The following is a 23,771-nucleotide window of genomic DNA, read 5'->3' as shown; positions in this document are numbered from 1 at the left end:
AATGCTCATTGAGGTACAAAAGTACCCTAGAGTGACCGATAAAGACTTGAAGGAATCATTGGAACTGGTTAACATCTCTGTTCATGAGTCTGCTATACAGAAACCATTAAACAGGTGTTCATGGCAGGACGTCACGAAGGAAGACATCTTTGATGAGATCACATTTTATGAGCTAATTCCAAAGGGTTCACATACATTTTCTTGCCACTGTAGCTCAACCTTCTAATCCTTCATCAATAAGATGATTCATTTTTGTCAGAGTTGTGGCCTAGTGGTTAGGAACCATTATTTGGATTGCATAATCTCGTTATTTGCCTTATAAAATAAAGTGATGATTCACTTTTTGTTACAGTTTTATGGATTGAAAATGCTAAGTGGAACATAGATATGCGGTGCAAATGCTTTGTTTTGCCATGAGTTGCTCATAGTGTTTTTAAGTTTATCATTAAATCTGATTTTAACTGTATATCCACTCTCTTTTCAGCAGGCAACTCTGAGAAAAACAAGCCAGAGGTGAACAAAATGGACGATGTCCAGAAGTTTGACAACTTTGATGTCTTCAACAAGAAGGACAAAGATCATAAGATGGTCACGGTGGAGCAGAAAGACAAATCTGACCATACAGACAAAGAAGAAAAGGCAGAAACTCTGGACAAAAACAAAGAAACGGACAAGTCAGAGAAACTGGACAAGGTAGAAACACCAGTGAAAGTTGAGAAGATTGAAAAGATGGATCAGATGGAAAAAAATATAAAAGATGAGCCCGAAAAAGTCGAGAAGACCCATCAGTTGGAAAAAACTATAAAAGATGAGCCCGAAAAAGTCGAGAAGACCCATCAGTTGGAAAAAACTATAAAAGATGAGCCCGAAAAAGTCGAGAAGACCCATCAGTTGGAAAAAACTATAAAAGATGAGCCCGAAAAAGTCGAGAAGACCCATCAGTTGGAAAAAACTATAAAAGATGAGCCCGAAAAAGTCGAGAAGACCCATCAGTTGGAAAAAACTATAAAAGATGAGCCCGAAAAAGTCGAGAAGACCCATCAGTTGGAAAAAACTATAAAAGATGAGCCCGAAAAAGTCGAGAAGACCCATCAGTTGGAAAAAACTATAAAAGATGAGCCCGAAAAAGTCGAGAAGACCCATCAGTTGGAAGAAACTATAAAAGATGAGCCCGAAAAAGTCGAGAAGGTTGAGAAGACCACAGACAAAAAAGAGACAGCAGAAAAGATGGATTCCTCCCCGAAGGTGGACATAAACGAGAAGATTGGTCATATCGAAAAGCCCGCGCTGGAGACGGAGATCGTCAAAGTCAAGGAGAACAAATCAGACCTGAAAACCGAGCAAGACAAAGTAGAAAAGGACAAGCTGGATGTGAAGCAAGAAAAGGAGAAAGTTGAAAAGGACAAAACAGAACAGAAGACAGAAAAAGACAAAATGGACAAAGAAGTAGAGCAGAAAGCAGAAAAGGTTGAATCAGCTGGTAAGAAAGTTGAGAAGGACAATAAAGCAGAGAAAGCCAAAAAACCTGCTGCTAAACCCTCAGCACCCAAACTTGCAGTAACCAACGGTGCACCTGGAAAAGACTTGACTAGTCCCGACAAGAAGACCAAGGTGAGTGAAAACTATCCATCATTACTCCATCCTCCATTGACTCGCCTGCTATTGCTTCTGCACATGCATTCGTTTGAGTTCGTTTTGTTTAGATTAATCATCATATCAATGTCGAACCAAATTCATCACAATTAAGGAAATGAGAGCAAAGAAGCCTTTGTTTAATGTGTACTCTACATCAGTGGTTCTCAAATGATTTTGCGTCCCAAAACAGGACCAAATCCATAACCTATACTTAATGCAGTCTAGGCTGGATTTTCTTTTATCTCCATTTGTTTTGGTTGTAGGTTTTTGAGGATGAAAGCATGTTACACCACCTGTCCATGTTCGCATCTATCGAATTTGACTAGCTTTTGCCAAGTGACCATTGAATTTGCGCCAAATACCGTAGCATTTGATTGGACTCCTTTGATGTCATCAACATAAAGATATGGGAAGTGTTTTTAAAAATCAATTGGGAATCATAAGGATTCATCATCCATAACGGTTCGATGAACTATGTAAAGTCTATGCTTTTAGTACTTTCGAGGAAGAGTTGGATTTATATTCCTCCGCAATTGTTACCAAATTATTTGATCATTTCACATTTTAACAGAATAGGTTCTTGCAAACTTTGTGTACACAAACATTTTTAATTAAAACATTTTATTAATTCATAATAAAAGGTCTTCAAATTGGACCTATTATTGGACTTATTAGACTTATTTGTTCTGGTCAAGCTTTTAGATTCAAAAGAATCGACTCATAATAGTGATTGGTTCGGGAATCGCACTACACTAGTCGAGCTGTAGGTTCAAAAGAATCGACTCATAATAGTGATTGGTTCGGGAATCGCACTACACTAGTCGAGCTGTAGGTTCAAAAGAATCGACTCATAAGAGTGATTGGTTCGGGAATCGCACTACACTGGTCGTGCTGTAGATTCAAAAGAATCGATTCATAAGAGTGATTGGTTCGGGAATCGCACTACACTGGTCACGCTTGTAGATTCAAAAGAATCGACTCATGAGAGTTATTGGCTCGGGAATCGCACTACACTGGTCGCGCTGTAGATTCAAAAGAATCGACTCATAAAGAGTGATTGGTTCGGGAATCGCCCTACACTGGTCGCGCTGTAGATTCAAAAGAATCGATCCATAAAGAGTGATTGGTTCGGGAATCGCACTACACTGGTCGCGCTGTAGATTCAAAAGAATCGATTCATAAAGAGTGATTGGTTCGGGAATCGCACTACACTGGTCACGCTTGTAGATTCAAAAGAATCGATTCGTAAGAGTGATTGGTTCGGGAATCGCCCTACACTGGTCGCGCTGTAGATTCAAAAGAATCGATTCATAAAGAGTGATTGGTTCGGGAATCGTACTACACTGGTCACGCTTGTAGATTCAAAAGAATCGATTCATGAGAGTGATTGGTTCAGGAATCACACTACACTGGTCGCGCTGTCGATTCCAAAGAATCGATTCATAAGGGCGATTGGTTCGGGAATCACACTACACTGGTCGTGCTGTAGGTTCAAAAGAATCGATTCATAAGGGCGATTGGTTCGGGAATCACACTACACTGGTCGTGCTGTAGGTTCAAAAGAATCGATTCATAAGAGTGATTGGTTCGGGAATCGCACTACACTGGTCGTGCTGTAGGTTCAAAAGAATCGATTCATAAGAGCGATTGGTTCGGGAATCGCACTACACTGGTTGCGCTGTAGGTTCAAAAGAATCGATTCATAAGAGTGATTGGTTCGGGAATCGCACTACACTGGTCACGCTGTATGTATCGCCCTGTTAACTTTGTTTTGGTGTTGCAGTGCAGCTGAATGGTAGCACAGAATACAACTGTCAAGAGTATTTCAGCACAGTGTCCCATCTGCATAGGCGCAAGAATGCACGTTCGAGAACCGTTAATGCAACCACTTTTTTGGTCGTGACCTACAAGTTTAGAACCACTGCTCTAGAGATTATAATAAACTAAATTCTATTACATTCCTTTGCTTTTTAACACAGACTCCACTGCTTATGTTTGCTGCAATTATCATTTGTCCTTTAATTCTTTTTTGTTCATCATTTGCCATCCATTCGTTGGGCTTGCTGTCCATCCGTGCAGCCTGTCGCTGGAGCAACCAAACTGAGCTCCGCCAAGCCCCGGCCAAGCTCCGCCTCCAATGCTACAGCTGCCCCCAAGCGTCCAACCCCTACCTCAGCCACCAGCGCATCTGCCCCCATCAAAAAAGCCCCTGTTCCCAAAGCACCCACCCCCGCCGCTAGTACCAAAGGGCCAGCTACAGCGTCCACTCGACCCACAACTACAACCAGCACTTCCAGGTCCAGTACAGTGGCAAGAGAGGTCAAGCCCAAGGTGAGTCTCCGCCCATCTGCCAAAGAGGACTTCAGAACCCCCTTACAAAGGTCAAAACCAGCTGTTTGCACAGACGTGCAGTTTGTGTGTTTTTTTGTCCATGATTGACCACATCGGCTAAATTTGTAGTGTGATATAGTTTCTGCTGTTTCCATAAAATGTTTAAAAAAGCTATTTCATTCTCTGTTGACATCTCTCATCAACAAGGCTTTTCCATCCACAGAACTGTTCACCAGTAACAGATATATGTGGATGAATGAACTATTTTATAAGAACTTTGGCAATGAGTCATTCTGGTAGACAGTATTACGATTCAGTTCAGCTGGTCTGGAATGGACTTAATGAAATGGACTTATCCCTCATTCCTGTCTGTTTTTCTCCTCTAGACGGCCACTGAGAAACGCCCACCAGTGCCAAAGGCCACTGCTGCGCCCGCACGACCCGCCGCTCCCAAAAACAGCTCGTCTGCAACAGCGGAAAACAAACCTGCGACCACAACACGAACAACAGCCAGTGCCCCTACAGCACGACGCCTGAGTTAGTCTGAATTATACGCACTAATATCGATACGACGTACTGATTTATTAAATACTTACTATGTTCAAAATGTTCAATGATGTTTTTGCATTTAGCCACAAAGACTGAGAGCAAACCTGGAGAGGAAAAGAAACCAAGCGCACTGAAAACTGCAGGTAGGCAGGGCTCATTCTATAATTGGGGGTGCATTACATGTCAACATATAGTACAAAAACCAAGTGCTTTCTCAATAAAACCACTATTGGCTTAAGTTAATATGTTTCTTCAACGTAACATATCCGCTAGTTGTGAAGTTTACGCATTAAACACATTTATGATATAATAAGAGAAAGGATGTTTTGCCTAGTGAGTTTGTCGACTATGTTACGTGCTAACTGGATGCCGTTACACACAGGGGCACGGGGCGCACATGGCCGAGGCACACATGGCCCGCACACACAGTCACGATGGCGCACACACACAGGCATGAGGGCGCTCTCACATGCACAAGGGTGCACACACACATGCACGAGGGCGCTCTCACATGCACGAGGGCGCTCTCACATGCACGAGGGCGCTCACATGCACGAGGGCGCTCTCACATGCACGAGGGCGCTCACACATGCACGAGGGCGCTCTCACATGCACGAGGGCGCTCTCACATGCACGAGGGCGCTCACACATGCACGAGGGCGCTCTCACATGCACGAGGGCGCTCTCACATGCACGAGGGCGCTCACACATGCACGAGGGCGCTCTCACATGCACGAGGGCGCTCTCACATGCACGAGGGCGCTCTCACATGCACGAAGGGCGCTCTCACATGCACAAGGACCCGCACACACATGGCCGAGGGTGCTCACACATGCACAAGGGCGCTCACACATGCACGAGGACCCGCACACACATGCACGAGGGCGCTCACACATGCACGAGGGCGCTCACACATGCACGAGGACCCGCACACACATGGCCGAGGGCGCTCACATGTGCACGAGGGTGAACACACATGCACGAGGATCCGCACACACATGGCCGAGGGCGCACACATGCACGAGGGCGCCCACACACATGCACGAGGGCGCTCACACATGCACGAGGACCCGCACATACATGGCCGAGGGCGCGCACACATGGCCGAGGGCGCGCACACATGCACGAGGACCCGCACACACATGGCCGAGGGCGCGCACACATGGCCGAGGGCGCGCACACATGCAAGAGGGCGCCCACACACATGCACAAGGGCGCACACACACGCCCTCAGTGTCCTCTGACACATACAGGCTTAAAATATGACAAAACGCTGATCTGTGGACAATAATTCATTGACACCATTATGTGTTCAGAATGCCCCCCACAGAGGACAATGACATCACATGATGCTGGTCACATGGTTTTGAGAGACCCCATTTTTTTAGAATACTATTTTTCTGAAGTGTTTAGAATTTAGAAAAAAATTGCATAGAGATAATGTTGACTTAAACATTGTTTGTTCATTATTTTCAACGCTCTCACTTCAAACATGGACGATGCAAAAACTGCCAATTAAGAGACGGCATGGCAAGTTCAAGCAACATGCAAACATGGGGTGCACAAAAGACTTGTGTGTGATATTATAACATGCATTCCATTAGTGGATAAAATGGGATATTTCTGAAGAAAATGGTTTAAATTCTAGAATGAGCCTAAGCATTACTATTACTCGTGTCCATTTGTAGGGTTTGTAACACCATTTGTGCTACAAACATGAATAACTGTGCACACACACAAAAAAAGTCATTATCAGTACTTATTATGCATTGTGGATTGTAGACTGCCATATGCCCCATATTTACTCTGACTACTGTACTTGTTTATACATTGCAAAATATTTTCAATAATATTCAGGATAGTGACTAAAATCACTAGTGTGACGTGTGTGAGACTCCAGGCCGTCATGCACACATTTAAGGCCATGCAAAATCTTTATAAAATCTACCGGTGGATTCCACCACAGGAATGAGTGAGTGAGGGATAATCCTGCAGACGGAGTGCATCACCGCTGCTTCTTACCCCAGTTTCAGAGATTTGAATGGAGCGCAGAGCTGCTGAGATTATTATAATCTGACACATGCAAAGGCTTCTGTGCAACACAACTGAACATTCAGATATCACTCAAAAATGATATGTGGGGACCACTCATGCAGAGACCGTGTTTATTAAGGCATTTACAGAGGTTTGGTTTCAGATCAGTAAAAAAAATAAGAAGCGACTTGACTATCAGCATTCAGGTTTGAAATAACATGCGTGTGAGTAAATAATGACGGAATTCTGATTTGTGGGTGAATCATTCCATGAATGTCACTTTTGTCTTAACTGCTGTTTTGTTATTGTTTTCGTCATAGTTTCAGATGCCGCCCGCTCTAAATCTACACCCCTCAAAACCTCCACCACTTTAAGCAGCGCCACCACTCGTCCTCGCGCCACAAAAGCACCCGCCTCCTTCAGTAGCACTTCAGCCGCTGCTGCACCAGAGAAGAAGCCACTGGTGCCCCGCACCACTCGACTCAATTCCACGACCACCAGCACCACGACTCGCCCTGGCTCCGCTCCTGCACCAGATATCAAAAACATCCGCTCCAAGATCGGCTCTACGGATAATATTAAACATCAGCCCGGTGGAGGAAAGGTACCAAACATGCCATACACAAAACCACACACATGTGCAAAGATATACATATTTCTGTGCCAGTGTACACACTGTTAGTAGTGTTAGTATCATGATTAATCTATTAGTATCAGATGGTAACACCATGGTCTTTTGTTAAATACCATTATTAAATGGTATTTGCATGCTACTTTGAGGAACTTAAAAATACTAGAGTATTACCATTATAGTAGAATAACTATTGGTAACTATGGTCAAATTTCCACTCAAAAAAGAAAAGGTATGGTCCCATGTCTAAACAAATACATGGTATTACTATGGTGCAATGTCCAAAAAAACAAAACACACATTAACATGTCATGACAAAAAAAAAAATAACCCATATTACCATTAACATGGTGTTACCATAGTATCATATACAAGCATGATTTACCATTGTACCATGTTTATAAAAACATGTCCAAAGTACCATGGAGCTACTATGAACCATTGCAGTATCATGGTGTTCTTCAGTAAGGACACTCTACACTGCGTGCACAATTATCAGGCAAATTGTATTCCTCAGGATACATTGTATTGTTGAACAAACACAATGCTCTCAGTCAATCCAGAATTCGGGGGGAATATACTGTATAAGTGTGCACAGTTATTAGGCAACTAAATTAAAAAGATAATTTCTCCCAACTCAATTGTTTATCCTCCATTTTTAGAGGAGGTGCAACAAATAAGTGACACAAAATGACAATTAAATAACATTTTTGGCCTTTCAAAAATACTCAGTGGCCAATATAGCCACCCTTCTTTTCAATAACGGCCATGAGCCGTCCATCCATGAGTCCGTCAGATTCTTGATCTGTTCACGATCAACTTCTGCTGAAGCAGCGACCACGGCCTCCCAAACGCTGTTCAAAGAGGTGTAATGTCTTCCTTCACGTTTGAGAAGGACCCACACGTTCTCAGGTGAGGAAGGGGGGGCCAAGTCATTATTTGGGCATCTTTGAGGCCCTTTCTGGCTAGCCAAGCAGTGGAGTACTTGGATGCATGTGATGGAGCGTTGTCCCACATAAAGATCACGGCCTTCTTGAATGCTGAGGACTTCTTCCTGTAACACTGCTTGAAGAAAGTACTTCACAGAAACTGGCAGTAGGTTTGAGAGTTGAGTTTCAGTCCATCTTCAACTCAAGGTCCAACTACCTCATTCTTAATGATAGCAGCCCATACCAGTACCCCTCCGCCACCTTGCTGGCACCTGACTCGATGTGGTGTCCATTAGTGATCCATCCACGGTCCCGTCTGTCTGGTCCATCAAGAGTCACTCTCAATTCATCTGTACATAAAATCCATCTTCATGTATTTCTTTGCCCAATCTTGACGCTTCAGCTTGTGAATATATTCAGTGGTCGTCATGTTTCGGCCTTCTTGACCGTGCCCATGTCTCTGAGCACAGGGCACCTTGTACTTCTGGCCACTCCAGGTAGGGTGCAGTTCTGGAGTATGGTGGCATTGGAGGATAATGGGTTCCTGGTAGCTTCACCTTTAGTTCTTCTCAAGTCTTTGGCAGTTAATTTGCACCTTTTCTTCACCATGCGTGTTTTGCGCCCCAGTTGACTTTCCGCAACTCGACGTTTGATTGTCCGGTGGTCACGCCTCAATAGTTTAGCTATTTCAAGAGGGTTACATCCATCTGAAAGGCATTTTACAATATTTGGCTTTTCAGTGCCAGTAAAAAAAATTTATTGGCCCATTTTACCTGAAGTAATGAAGCTGCCTAATAATGATGCACACCTTGATATAAGGGGTTAGTCAGTTTCACCAAACCCTCCCTCGTTACACAAACACACACCACCTGAAAATGATTGAATCCACTAAGCATTGACGTTTATATGGTTTGGAGTTTGAAAATGTGCATTGAAATAATGATAAGATCAGAATACTCACTTGCCTAATAATTGTGCATGCAGTGTATATAGACTTAATAAGCTTTATTCATTATGATGAAGTCAGACATGTTGATTTCTCATCTAAAGGACATAAACGGACTGGCAGCTTGTTTTGCCTGATTTTCTCTCTTGATCATTAGATTTGCTGTATGCAAACGGAGATGGGCACGTCCTGTTTCCCAGTGTAATGTCATTATGAGTGAACTGCTACTTGGTTCATGGTCCTAGTGTCTCTATAGAGTAGCTTGAAAAATACCTCTTGCTCTTGTTAGTTCTGTTAACTAGCTCCCATCTAAACACCAGCATCTGCGTAACCATTATTTATCACTCATGTCCTGATGTCACAACTTCACCTCCTGATACTGCATACTCATCCCATGTTGTTTATCACGTTCTTCTTTCTCCTGGCTGAGATCTCTCTGTTTGCCATAATAATTAACATTCGATATGCCTGATGTCTGAGAAACTTCTACTGTCACCAAAGCATTTCTTAGCTCCAAAGTAATGACAGGGTTTTTGTGTTTGGATTTCTGAGCTATGTTTTACCCCTCGGCATGTACCTGAGTCGGATATGTGCATGTCTGAAATGTGTCTATAGATGTGATTTGAAGACTTTGCCCTTTTCCTCTGATCCTAAAGAAGTTTGTCAGTATTTCCTATTAGGTTGAAGGAATGTTTGAGGTTCAATACAACCGAAGGTCTATAAACAACATCTCAGTCATGCTGTTAAATACCACAGGCGATCATTTTGACTTGCTGCTCATTTGTGTCTGAACAAAAAAATATGTTTCCAGTAATGCACTAAAAATGGAAGTCTATGAGGCAATTATTTCTTCCATGCAAACATTTATTATTAAATCTGTAAAGTTATCTAAATCATTATTACAGTGGTGGGAATTTTATGCTTTGCCCCATAGACTTTCGTTGTTAATGCATTACCGTAAACACAATTTTTTGCATTTTACAAACCAATGTTAAAATTATTTACCTTGTTAATAGAGCGCATGACACAGGTCAGGATAACAGGGCATCTCATAACCCTCCACATGTTTGAGTGATTTGATTCGAGGGGGTTATTTGGGGTTGTTTTACCAGGTCACAGTGTCTCAGAGCAGGACGGGCACTCACAGCTCCGCCCCCAAAGACACCAGCCAGGGCAAAGTGAGTTCAACCCATTACCGTCCCATTTACATCTCTATACCGTACGTCTCTATCTGTTGGTCTCTTATCTCTGAATCACCTTCTGAAGTTTCGGGGATGTTGACGTTAGGTTTTAGTGCATTTTCTCCATCTCATGCACCTCATTAAGAAATTCGGCACATTGCATTATGCATTACGGTGTCCATTTCAGGCTCACCCACCAACTCTTCATACTCCCCGTCATACAGACCATAAATAAAAGGCCTTTCACTCTAAATGTGTTCCTGATAGTTCTAATGTAAATCATTTATTTAAACAGACAAGCATTTTGTTTACAAAGAAGCCATTAGTTTTGCAAAGACTCTTCAATGTACAGTGCATGAAATGGGGTCCTAGTCGCTTTTAGACGCTTCTGCTCTCTTCCTCTGTTGTCTTCCTTCTCTAACCTGGTGCTCCCTGGTGTCCTGCCCCTCCTGGACCGTCGTGCTGTGTTATAGGTTCATATAGTCTCCAAAAAAGTGGACTACAGTCACGTCACGTCTCGCTTGGGCTCCAAAGAAAATATGAAACATGTTCCTGGTGGAGGGAACGTAAGTAACGTCATTGCATGCATCTAGTCGTTCAAACGAACACAATCATTTCGCCTCTGTCCATTGAACGCATCATGAGACGCTTTCTTCCGCTATGAACAAATGAGAGCTTCTGATCTTTAGGAGGAAGTTTGCCAAAGCCTTCTCCCAAATCCTTTGGTGCTAAGCGGCATTTTGCGAAACAGCAACATTTCCAAACAAGTCATGGTGACAGCAGATGTTACGTTTGAAGAGCCTGATATTTGTTCATAATCTTCTCTCATACTAACTCTTAAACTCCTCTCAAATATGTCTGGATTCTCTGCCATTGTTTGTTCTAGAGTTTTCTAGACAGTCTTTATTTTATTGTCAGCCTTCTAATTTCAGGTTCCATTTGTGAGACCATTTCCACTGCATGTGAAATGTATTTTTATTAAAGAAAATGATGGGTTCACTACTGGTTCAGCTCAATTAACATAATCTGTGGTATAATGTTAATTACCACTGTGACGTGGAGTAGGGTGGGGCCGGGCCGTGAGTCCTCACGGCTGGCCCCCAATCAGGCTAATCATTCACATGCAAAGGCCGCCATCCGACTTGGCTTTATCCCTCTCCTCGGCTGATTAGCCCGATTGGGGGGCGGCCGTGCGGACTCACGGCCCGGCTCCGCCCTCCTCCTCGTCACACAGCTTTCTCCTTTGTCTCAGGCCGGCATGACGTACACACCTTCTTTCCGAGGGGGGTGTTACCCTCCTGGCCGCACCTCCCGGCAGGCTTTCCCCCACCTTTCGAGACCTGGGAGGGAGTCAGGGAGAGGGAAAGGGCAAGGCGGAGCAACAGGGAGAGAGAAAAATATGTGCTCGCCAGTTTCCCGACACACCATCACCTGGTCCTCGACCACTCGTCCACTCACTGGCTGACGACAGCTGCTCCTCCCTTGGCAGACCAGAGCGAGTTCTCTGATCCCTGGCGGATGGAACGTCCCTCCGCATTCTGGCAGCCAGTAACGAGCCCCTCGCAGATGGCAGTCATTCCTCCACGTCCAGGCACCCGGCAGTGACGACTCCGTCCCCCGGTGGATGGCCGCGGCTCCTCCTTTGGGTGGACGGCAGTGGCGAGGACTCTGTGACAGCGCATCCCTCCTCCTACACGGGTTTTGGCACCAATGTCTCCTCGGCTGATAAGCTCGATTGGGGGCCAGTCGTGCAGACTCACAGCCCCGCCCTCCTCCTCGTCACAACCACAAATATTTATTTCCAGTCATCCCTCTGTTTCTATTTTTTTTTTATATTATCGTTAAAAAATCGAAAATCTGGGGGCCTGGGTAGCTCAGGGAGTATTGACGCTGTCATGCACAACGAGCCAATTGATAAGATGTGCAGAGGGATGCTGACTATCACTCCTGGAGTCATAAGTTTGAATCCAGGGCGTGCTGAGTGACTCCAGTCAGGTCTCCTAAGCAACCAAATTGGCCCGGTTGCTAGGGAGGGTAGAGTCACATGGGGTAACCTCCTCGTGGTGGTGATTAGTGGTTCTCGCACTCAATGGGGCGTGTGGTGAGTTGTGTGTGGATCGTGGAGAGTAGCATGAGTCTCCACATGCTGTGAGTCTCCGCGGTGTCATGCACAACGAGTCACGTGATAAGATGCGCGGATTGACGTCTCAGAAGCGGAAGCAACTGAGACTTGTCCTCCACCACCTGGATTGAGGCGAGTAACCGCGCCACCACGAGGACCTAGTGGGAATATTTTTTGGTGTTATCAATATTATGCCAAAGATTCTGCCGATTGAGCTGAACTTGTATTGAACCCGGATTATTCCTTGAAGCAAATTTTAAAGTCCTGATTTTTGATTTGTGCAGCTTTCATGTGTCGTATCCGGTTGTATCAAATGTGTTCACAGGTCCAGATTCTCAACAAGAAGGTGGACATGAGTAAAGTGACCGCTAAGTGTGGTTCCAAGAGCAATATCAAACATAAACCAGGTACATTCAGATCTTGAATGGCTTTAGAGTCCCTTTGCAATCCATTCCACCTCAGTTCTCAATGTTGCTTTGTTTCCTGCAGGTGGAGGTGAAATAAAGATTGAGAGTCACAAGGTGAACTTTAAAGATAAAGCTCAGTCCAAGGTTGGCTCCATGGATAATGTCTGTCATGAGCCTGGAGGTGGTAATGTCAAGGTGAGATTGGCCTGCATGAAGCTATTTGCAATTTATCCGAGTTAAAGAACCTTTAAATCTTTAAGACGATGAAGGTGTTGGTGAGAACTCAATGGTAAGTAAAGTGAGCCTCAAACAAAACATGCTTTATTATCTATCCTTTTTTCATGTTTTAGTTTTTTTAGTCCATTTTCATGTCAAATAATCTCTTATGCCTATGCAAAAAATAAACTAAATCATGCTTTCTTCACTGTGTTTTAGCGCAAAACGGTTTTTGTCTTATGGAAAAACAGTGAAACACGCTCTTATAGTTAATGAAAAGAGTCAGATCAACATAGCATGGTATTTAAGATAGCCTGGAATTCCCGTTATCATTCTGCCTTGCTTGTTTTTCCCAAATCTTCTTGGTGGGTCTATAAAATTCCTGAAAGCTACAGTCGCTGACCCCTCAGCCTATGGCCATCCATTTCAGTCACATGACCATTGCACCATGGCTGCACTCATTATTGTTTTTATGCATGCACATATTGAACACATGTCCATCGTAAAGATCATACTGACATTGTTTTTGACTCGATTTACTTACTTAGTCAAAGTTCCTGGTCTTATTGTGAATGATTCATTAGTGTATGGTATTCCAAAGAAAACGAAATCCTTGGTAATTCTTCGCTTTTCGGCTGACGTCATCAAGCCGCCTTGTTTTTCAACCTCTCCCCTAAACCCATCTGTCACTCACATTCTGCTATGGAACGCCCACTTTTAATGAGCCAATCAATTGGAGTTCCTGTTGCACATAAAAATGTGAGATATTACGCAAGTACAATGGGTTGCGACCAGTGTTGACCTTTGGTCAGTCAATTAGTATTAAACTAATTTAAATGATAACATTAACAAAGTTGTTTGAGTCTTTGCTGGCAAGATTGGCACAATTTATAGTGACTGAAAATGTATCTGATCACTTGTCTATATATATATATATATATATATATATAAGACATTTTAAACACATGCAATTCATTATCGGCAGACGTCTCCATTTGCATGATTTCTCTCCATTGCCATTTTTCTATGTTTAACAATTATTTTTATTTTGAAGATTTAAAGTAATATTCCGGGTGCAATACAAGTTCAGTTCAATCGACAGCATTTGTGTCATAATATTTCTTTAAATGTGTGTTCCAGCGAGACACTTCCAATGCAAGTCAATGGGGTTTAATCTGTAAACATTAAAATACTCACTGATACAAAAGTATAGACACAAGACATAAACGATATGTGTGTTAACATGATTTTACTGTCACTAAATCACTTAACCACATCTGTGGAAAGTTATAGAGAATTTTACACCTTTGTTGCATTGATGATGTAATGCCGTAAATACTAAAACCCTCAAACGATGATTTAAACAACTTTACAGTTTAAATAATGCACCAGTTTTACCAGAAGAATTCATGTAAGTGCTTTTATTAAACTATACGTTTCACATTTCTGATTTTAATCCCTTCAAAAATTGGCCCCATTGACTTCCATTGCAAGTGTCTCACTGGAACACACATTTGTGCTTTTATTAAAGACAATTAGGAACAATTGATATGTGGTAATCAATATTATGCCACAAATGCTGTCGATCGAGCTTCGATTGAACCCGGAATATTCCTTTAATCCAGATCCACATGATAGTCAACCAGGATTATTTTCAGTGTACAGTATTTTCAGTATTCATTATGTTTCTGTCTACTATGCTTTATTGATTTGATTGATTGATTGATTGATTGATTGATTTTATTGAAATGGTTTGCTATGTTTTTGAGAATGTCAAATCCATTACTCTTCACTGCATGGCAAAAGTTCGGACACATCTACTCATCTTTATCCAGAAACAGAAATATATATTTTTGAATTATAAAGTGACCAAAAAGTTCTGGACACTTGTTGGCTATCCACTCCAACTCATCCATTTAATAATAAATAAATAATGCAATTTAATATTCATATTAAGCTACAAAACTAATTCAAACTAATTAAACATATTCCGTCCGGTGTGTCCAAACGTTTGACTGGTGCGTTACATCAGCCATATTCATGCAGGATTTTTAGTTTATATTCTGTTTAAACACACAAACACCCGACTGTGTCTCCATCACCATTTCACCCGCATGTTATTGACACCTGCTGTGTGTTTCTAGGCTGAGGGGGCCCAGGAGACTGCTGAGGGTAGCGGGGCTCCCTCTAGTGGTGTCTCGGCCGCCCAGCCCACAGCCAGCCCGGCCCAGGAGAATGGGCTGAAGGAGGGCGCCCCCTGCAGGAGTGAGGAGCTCCGGGACCCCCAGGGTCTGGACTCACTCATCCCTGAAACAAGTAAGTTTGTGTGTAACCCTGCCCCAGTGCTCCCACCAAAGCCCCGGTGAGACTAGAGTCCCTTTAGAACATATATCGGACCTGATTGGTTGAGGATGGAACTGTTTGCATTCATATCAAAATTCAGTTTCCCTTCATTCAAAATGAAATGTTTTTTATTTCTAAGGCATTTCATGCACACGGTTACTTTGATTATTTTTCATCGACTCTTCATTTTCAGTTCTGTGCAAATTGTTTATTATTTTGTTGTCCATCACTGTACTAGAGGTCAACTGATAATTGATTTTGCCGATTCAGTAATCAAGATGAGAAAACAGCAATTCTAATATGGATATATTGAATAAAACTTTGCAATATTGAGGTTTTTAAACGGGTGAATGTCTCTTATTAAGTTGCCAAATTACTCAAAATTAAATCATTAAGTAATATTTAAATAAATAATCAAATTCATGATGAAATCGTTGAAAAAGCTATAAAATATTATAATTAATTAAATGTCCCTTTTATTTTATTTAGGCACTAGTTTGTGACCATTTTCATTTCAGTATTATTGTTGTGTGATTTTCTTTTTTTCTTTTTTTTTATTACAAGGGAGATTTATTGATTTGTTTAGGGATTTAACTATTAATTTAATGATTTTATAGTTTTATTTAATTTTTTTTTTGTAATTAATCGTATTATTTATTTTGGATGAAATTGCACAAGACATCAGTAAATATATATTTATCCCTACTGAGGGCCAAATTACTCATATATATATATATATATATATATATATATATATATATATATGTTTAAATGTTGAAATAAATCATTAAATACATAGTGAATGAATTAAATGCATCATTAAATAAATCATGAAATATTAAAAAAGTCATTAAATGAATGAATTAAATACATCATTAAATCTGTACATAAAATCTCCCATTTATTTGATTTAAGCACTAGCTCTGAATCCATTTCATTTAAGAGTTTGCTTTGGGATATTTTTCATTCAAGCAAGAGAATTACCGACATGCCAATCAAAGCAGCAGCGTGTAATCAACACTGAGATTTGCTCAATCGCCTGAACAAACCAGAACGTCCAAAGAAATTGATTTGAAAAGCGACGCCCACTGTCGTTGAGTGACGTGCCGATAAACAACCCTGACAATGAAAAGACACGAAGCTCATGCATAAATATAAAATCAATGTTCAAATGAAAATAGACGTTAAATAGTGCTAAAATAAAATACAAGGGGCATTTATTGATTTATTTAATAATTTATTTATCATTTAAAAAAACATTTCTGTATTTAATGATATATTTAAATATTTATTTAATTAATTTGACATGTAGTTAATTTATTATGTATTTAATATTATTTAAATATTTCATAATTTTTTTAATGATGCATTTAATTAATTCATCAGTATTTAATGATTTATTTAAATATTTAATTATTCATTTAATTAAATCACAATTTAATGATTTGTTTAAATATGTAATTATTCATTTAATTAAATCACAATTTAATGATTTGTTTAAATATGTAATTATTTAATTAATGATGAATTGAATTAATTCACAATGTATTTAATGATATATTTAAATATTTATTTAATTAATTTGACATGTAGTTAATTTATTATGTATTTAATATTATTTAAATATTTCATTATTTTTTTAATAATGCATTTAATTAATTCATCAGTATTTAATGATTTATTTAAATATTTAATTATTCATTTAATTAAATCACAATTTAATGATTTGTTTAAATATGTAATTATTCATTTAATTAAATCACAATTTAATGATTTGTTTAAATATGTAATTATTCATTTAATTAAATCACAATTTAATGATTTGTTTAAATATGTAATTATTTAATTAATTATGAATTTAATTAATTCACAATGTATTTAATGATTTATTTAAATATTGAATTATTTGTTTAATGATGCATTTAATTAAATCACAATTTAATGATTTATTAAAATATTTAATGATGGATTTAATTAACTCGCAATGTATTTAATGATTTATTTTAATATTTAAATATGTTTATTTATTTAATTGAGTAATTTGGCCTTCCATATCAAGCCCAGCCATAGTTGCGGTGTGAAGAAAGCGTGCATAACTAAACAAAGTCTAAAGAAATCTAGATTAAAGGAGACGCACACTGTCGTTGAGTGACGTGCAGATAAACATAACCCTGACAATGAAAAGACACTAAGCATTTACTCTCACGTATAAATCTAAAATTAACCCTAAAAGAGAATTGATGCAAAAACATTTACAGTTTAATGTATTTAATTACATATTTAATTATTTGATTTTGCATGTAATTAATTCACTATGTATTTAATAATTGATACAATTATTTTAATGTTTAATTATTTATTAAATAAAAAATTTAATTAGTGAACTATATATTTAATGATTAAATTAAATATTTTAAAATGCTTTTCATTATTTAATTTTGAGTAATTTAGCCCCCCGTACTCTGCTCTTCTGTTAAAAAGATTTTTAACCCAGATCTTTGCTTTTTATTTATTTTTTATTTTTTTTGAAAAGTCGAAATAATTTTCGTGTGGTAATCAACTTAATGCCACAAATGCTGTCGATTGAGCTGAACTTGTATTGAACCTGGAATATCTATATAAAAATAATTGGCAAAAACGATAAATCGGTTGACTTCTACACTGTACTGATGTCTTTAAAGTGCAATTCTCTGATCACCAAATCGTCTTGACCTCTTCTTATTTTTCAGGCATCTAACTCGACTTTTTGCTATCACTGTGCCCTTTTCATTTCACCCCTCGATCACCCCCTCTCCTCCCCGTTGACCCCGTTTTTATGTTCTGCTCCTCCTCTATTCTGTCTTTCCTCACACTCTCTGATGCAGATTGAGTCTTTCAAGCTAAATTTCCGCGAGAACGCTCGCTCTCGCACGGACCACGGCGCCGACATCATCACCTGGCCCATCTCGGGTGACAGCCCTGTCCACCCCCACCTGTTACGCAGCAGCGTCTCGCTCAACGACTCCCTCGCGACCGTCGGCATCCCCCGCTCTCAAACGACGCCCTGCCCTCTGCTCCCTAGAACAAGGAGGTGACGCTTGTTCGCTCACCGGACTCCAGACATGATTTCTCTCTTACCCTTCATCTGCTGCTCTCTAAATCCCGCCTCCTACCATTGCTATTACTCATTTGATTGGTGTGCTTGTTGTTGATGTTCTTGACCGTGATTTCTGATTGGTTAGAGATATAACTCGGCTGTGCACAGACTACAGACTTCAGAATATGCAAAAAATGACCTTATTGAAGAGGGTTGGGAGGGCAATACTCCTCCTGAGGGTCTAGATACTCTGATGGTAACGGTTTGTAAGTTTTGATTTGGAAATGACATGGCAGACAACACCTACATAACTAGTTGTAGAGCATGAAATCTAGTTGTAGTCCTGACAACTAAAGGTGTTTTCACTTGACTCACGTTAGCGTTGCCCAGTGCATTGAACTCAGTGGAACGCAAGCCTGTCAAGCGTTTCAAACACTTTCAACTATCTCTTTTGCTGATGACCTTTGGAAGTGTTTAAATATGCAATCTTACACCGATTATGCTTAATAAGCCGACGACATGTGCGCTTGTGTAAATGGCTTTTAAACGAATTTGTCTAATCAGTTTAAGTTTGTAAACATTTAAGCAAAAACCGATCGTCACACGAAGATTTTTGCCCATTACACCGATTTTGAGTTGCTTGTAAACACCTTTACCGCTGTTCTTACCGGCTTATTCAATGCACGCAAGTGTTGTGCACATAACTGTTAATGGATAGATAAATCAGGTAATAATCTGGTGACTTCAGGTGTCATGTAAACGTGGCTTTCTTGCATTGTCTGATTGCTTGAATAAGACGATCTTTGGCCGTTATCAGCGTATTGGTGTGCATGTAATTGTGCTCGGCGATTAGCAGACAATCCGCACATGATTTTGCCTCACTAATGACATTTAGAGTGCAAAGCAACATTGAAATTGAAAACTGTCAAAGAAAATTGCGCTGAGTCGTGTGAAAATGCCTTTATTCTGTTTAACCATGTTGCAACTCCTTTAGGATCTCAAACTTGGTATTCATAATGAAAGTAGCTGATCTGTTCGTGCCCATCACCACCATATATACATATATTCATCTGGATCCATCTGGCCATCATCTCATTCAGCATACAGGGCTGTCATGTGACCCTGTCATGTGCTCCTCTACCTTGACCTTCAGTACAGCTGATATTTAAACACTTAGGCTATGTGAACAGCTGTGTTCGGAATAGCGTACTACCGTATTACTCTGACTGTTTTTGCAGTATATATTATGAATACTGAGCAGTTTATGCACATTTTCTGTATGCATGGAGGGAGTTCCCTGATGACTACCTTCATTTCTAGAATGTGCTGTGAACAAAGTGCAATACTGCATTCCACAATGCAATGTGCTTGACTTCACCTTTCATTTTTTGGGCTAAAATCGTGTTATCCAGGTCTGTTAGTTGGACTTCGTAAAAACCGGACTGATACGATTTCAGTCGAACTTAAGCATTGACATTTTAAAAACACAAATTATTGTTTTAGTCCAACTTAAGTCTAACTTTTGAAGTGCATGTAATTGTACTAATTGGGATGATTTAAATATAAAGTCCTATTTATTTATTTTAGTGTACTGTATGCTATCAACAGTTGTTGATCTCTTTAATGACTAACTTGATTGGACCACCAAAAAGTCTCTTTTTTTGAATTTTTTTTTTAGACAAAATTGGATTAGAAAGTGCCAATTTTACCAATATTAATTTTTTTTTATTAATATCAACAGCCGATACAGCTACAAAAGCCATTTTTATTGTTCTAAAAAAAATTCTAAAAATTATATATTTTTTAGAGCCACAATGAAAATATAAACACACACACAAATACAGATAAATACAAGATAAAAAAAAAAAATAAAATTAGGAAAAAGTTTTTTTTGCACCTCTAAAACATTTTTGCACTTTTCTTTTTGCCGTTTAAACCAATATCTATATACTTATTGTAAATGCATGTTATGCTTATGCTTTAATTGTTTAGATTTATTTATTTGGATAGATGTTTTTTATTTTATTATTATTTTACACAGGAAAAAAGAAATTCTAAAACGCAATAAATGTATGGGTTTTTGTGTGTGTGTTTGTGCTGATGATTTTATTTTGGTCAATAATTTGCCGATAAATATCGGTGGCCGATACATAACCTACAAAATAGCCATTTTTATTACCACGATGATAAGCGGACGCCACTCGCTGAATTAAACAAAGAAGGTAATACATTTATGTAGCATACTACGAAGTATATACTACAGTATTCCATATATACTGTATTAAAGCATTCATTAAGTAGTAAGCTAGTATTCCATTCTGAACACAGCCAGTCTCTTTTAAACTGTGTTTCGTGATGGTGTGTGTGTCTGAGTGAATACTGTAGCATTGATCTGTGTTGTTAAACTGTTTATTTTGACTATTTCGTTTAATTCTCGTGACCAGCTGATGTTTTTTTTTCCTCGTAATTGTAAAGCAATATAACGGTGTCTCACAATGCCCATAAGACATTAAACTCAACTTAAACGCACAGTAAATTAAGCTGATAGTGTCAAACGCACCTTCAGACAGGTTTGTGAAAGTGAAGAGGGTTTGAGGTGGATATTTAATGGACAGTTAGTAGGTCTGAGAGACAGGAAGTGTGGAGACACACTTAGTAGATGTTGACAAGTTGAAGTAACGTGTACACATTTGTTTAGGGACAGCATGTTGTTATATGGGAAAATGGGAGGAGGTCCAATGGCGAGTCAGTGCCTGGTAGCATATACGCTTATTTCCTGCCTTTGAAGGGACACAATTCAGAATGTCACAGCTTGAAACCTTTTATGTACTTTTAATAGTTGCTTTATGAGAAACCAGTGAAATTGTATGTGATTTCAGTAGTTTTAATTGCTTATTACTTATTAGTCGTCAGCCGATATGGGTTGTTCAATGGCTGATGCTGATACCGATATATCTAGAGAGCAGGGCGGCCGATATAATTCTGGTGAAATTGAATGACAGCAAAATGAGATGTACACAAAATAGCACTTATTTCACACAATATTTGAACTAAATCGGTTATCGCTTATGCCGATAATCTCAAAACGGCCAAATATCGGTATATTAATCGGTCAGGCCGATATATCGGTCTAATACTTTTGCAAATGTTTTTCAGGTCTTTTTTAAAGTTAAAGCTTTGCGTTCTGGTCCATCTTGTGAGTCGAACGGATATTGGGGGGGGGGGCGGGGGGGGGGTGTTAACGTTGAAACGTTTCTTGTAGCTTTATTTCACTTGTAGCATTTTCTACGATAATTCTTATCACGAATGGCCAGATTATCAGCAGATTGCACCCAGTTTGGAAAAACATGCACACATATCTAATCATGCTAAAGCACATGTGTGTGAGAAATATGATGTCTCTTGGAGATGTTTTTAGATAAAGAATGCAACCGTGTAATTTAGATATTGAGAGTTGGCAGCAGTCTCCCATTTGATCTAAGAAAACAGCGTTTATTTAAATAATTAACCCATAAATTGGCGAAAAGAAAACATGGCACAGTAGAAAATGCATTATTTTACTAAGTAATAATTTGGGCAATAATAGTTATTTATAGTCCTTTCTTTTTCAGAAAAAGGAGAGGTGTGTAAATAGTTGTATTTGAGCTGTGTTGTGCAGCATTCGAACACTATGGGCAAGCTTTAGTCTTTGAAATACAATAATAATGTCTAACCTCGACTTTTGCTTGTAGTAACATGGTCATAATTAAATCCATTTTCTGTGCCTGAAAGCAACCCATTCAAAAATCGCAGCAATTGATTTCCCGACGACTAGCAAACAGTTTTATGTAAATAAATACATATTGCCATCTCTGTTAACACTTACGATATTGCCACAAGTGTAAAAGTAATGTTTGAACAAATAAATCTGTGACGCTCAAAATGAGTTACTGCTGATATCATGTACCTTTAATGGATTTTTGGTATTATAAACTTGTTTGTATTATTATAATTATTATTATTATTGTTGTCATTTTTGGCCCTTTTCCAAGGAAAAAGGCAGAGGAGAACAAATGTGTTTGAAATATACTAAAGATGCGGTGCACATATATTTGTGTGTCTTTAATATTTTGGTTTTGGGTATCGGTTAAGATGGCAGATGGGTCCTTTTCAGGTGGCCCATGACCTCGTCATATAATCTCAATGAGTCTCACATAGCCCCTTACCTATTTACAAATACTAGTCGTACAACAATGAATGCTGAGAAAGAAACTAAAATTGGGGGGGGGGGGCATTAAATGTGTTTCAATTGCACTGATTGATTGTGCCATGAAGGACATATACGGTTGAAGGAGGGAGTGAGAGGAGAGGTCCAACTATTATTATATCTAATTCTGGGAGAGTTGTTGCCCATAATCATACTATTATTATAAAGACGTACAACCCGGAAATAACATGAAAACTAAAGAAACGTATGAATTTATTCTGCAAAACTGGTTGTTCTGTTGTGGTTTCTTGTGATTCGGTTTGTTTTCCTTTAGTTTTTCGAGTTTTTCCATGAAAATGTCATTATATTTTTGGTTTGAATGAGGTGTTAATTGTGGTTAATTGTTAACTATGATGTGATTATTAAACATTAAATAAAAGAAAGTGTTAAAAACATTCTGAAGCTGTTATTTCTGTTCATTATATACTGAAATTGATAGAATGATATGATGATTTTAGTGTTGTTTTCTCATGTGATTATAGGTGGGAAAGTGGTATTAAACCATTACATGCATTTTTCAGGGACTCTTTGGATAAAGCAGAACCCTGTGTGAGAAACTTATTTTATTTATACATTATATTTCTCAATGGTCATTGATGGTTACTGATTTGTTCATTCCTACATGTTTAATAAATGAATATTTAAGCAAAATGGTACGAGAGGTTGTGCTATAGTGTGAATATTGTCACGGCTGAATGCCGTTGTTAGGCTCGATACAAAGGGGATATGATAACAAAGTTATAAGTTAAGGAAATCTGATAGTTTCGGCTCTGGATGCTGATTGGTCAACAGCCGTGTTTTATTCATGATAAAGCACAGCTCTGACATCTTCACAGAACTACTATTTGTATCACTCCGCAGCACCCATAATAGTTCTGTTTACTGAAGGGACTATGTGGCGGAAGGATGACTTTTAACGATTTTACTTACAAAATATAACATTTTAATGATCATTTGTATCCTAAATATTTTTATTATGTGGTGACCCTTTTATGAAAGCAATAAGGTACTTGAGGCTGTGATATATTGCGAATATAGTCATGGCTCACGTCATGCCTAACACCCTTCAGCCGTGATTTATATTTACAATATATATATCTTGTAAATATATTTGCTTAATTATTA

The 23,771-nt window shown here is 39.3% G+C and overlaps 1 protein-coding gene across 4 annotated transcripts in view; it reads left to right on the top strand.

Moving 5' to 3' along the window:
- Positions 1 to 23,041, top strand: part of LOC127634152 (microtubule-associated protein 4) — a 93,810-nt gene extending 70,769 nt beyond the window's left edge. For 2 of the 4 annotated variants that reach the window (XM_052113557.1, XM_052113561.1), the window contains 10 exons: positions 485 to 1,611; positions 3,715 to 3,966; positions 4,353 to 4,503; positions 4,599 to 4,658; positions 6,870 to 7,153; positions 10,710 to 10,802; positions 12,684 to 12,765; positions 12,848 to 12,960; positions 15,126 to 15,297; positions 18,054 to 23,041. In XM_052113557.1, the coding sequence (XP_051969517.1) occupies positions 485 to 1,611; positions 3,715 to 3,966; positions 4,353 to 4,503; positions 4,599 to 4,658; positions 6,870 to 7,153; positions 10,710 to 10,802; positions 12,684 to 12,765; positions 12,848 to 12,960; positions 15,126 to 15,297; positions 18,054 to 18,061 (2,342 nt within the window). In that variant the 3' untranslated portion in view covers positions 18,062 to 23,041. Of the gene's footprint in view, positions 1 to 484; positions 1,612 to 3,714; positions 3,967 to 4,352; positions 4,504 to 4,598; positions 4,659 to 6,869; positions 7,154 to 10,167; positions 10,234 to 10,709; positions 10,803 to 12,683; positions 12,766 to 12,847; positions 12,961 to 15,125; positions 15,298 to 18,053 lie in introns of all 4 variants that reach the window. The other 2 variants (XM_052113558.1, XM_052113559.1) reach the window with 2 other exon arrangements.
- The last annotated feature ends 730 nt before the right edge of the window (positions 23,042 to 23,771 follow it).

The sequence above is a fragment of the Xyrauchen texanus genome, chromosome 41 (assembly GCF_025860055.1).
Source record: "Xyrauchen texanus isolate HMW12.3.18 chromosome 41, RBS_HiC_50CHRs, whole genome shotgun sequence".
Lineage (NCBI taxonomy): Eukaryota > Metazoa > Chordata > Actinopteri > Cypriniformes > Catostomidae > Xyrauchen > Xyrauchen texanus.
Note: the sequence above shows the minus strand (reverse complement) of the source record. Positions and strands in the feature narration are given on the sequence as shown.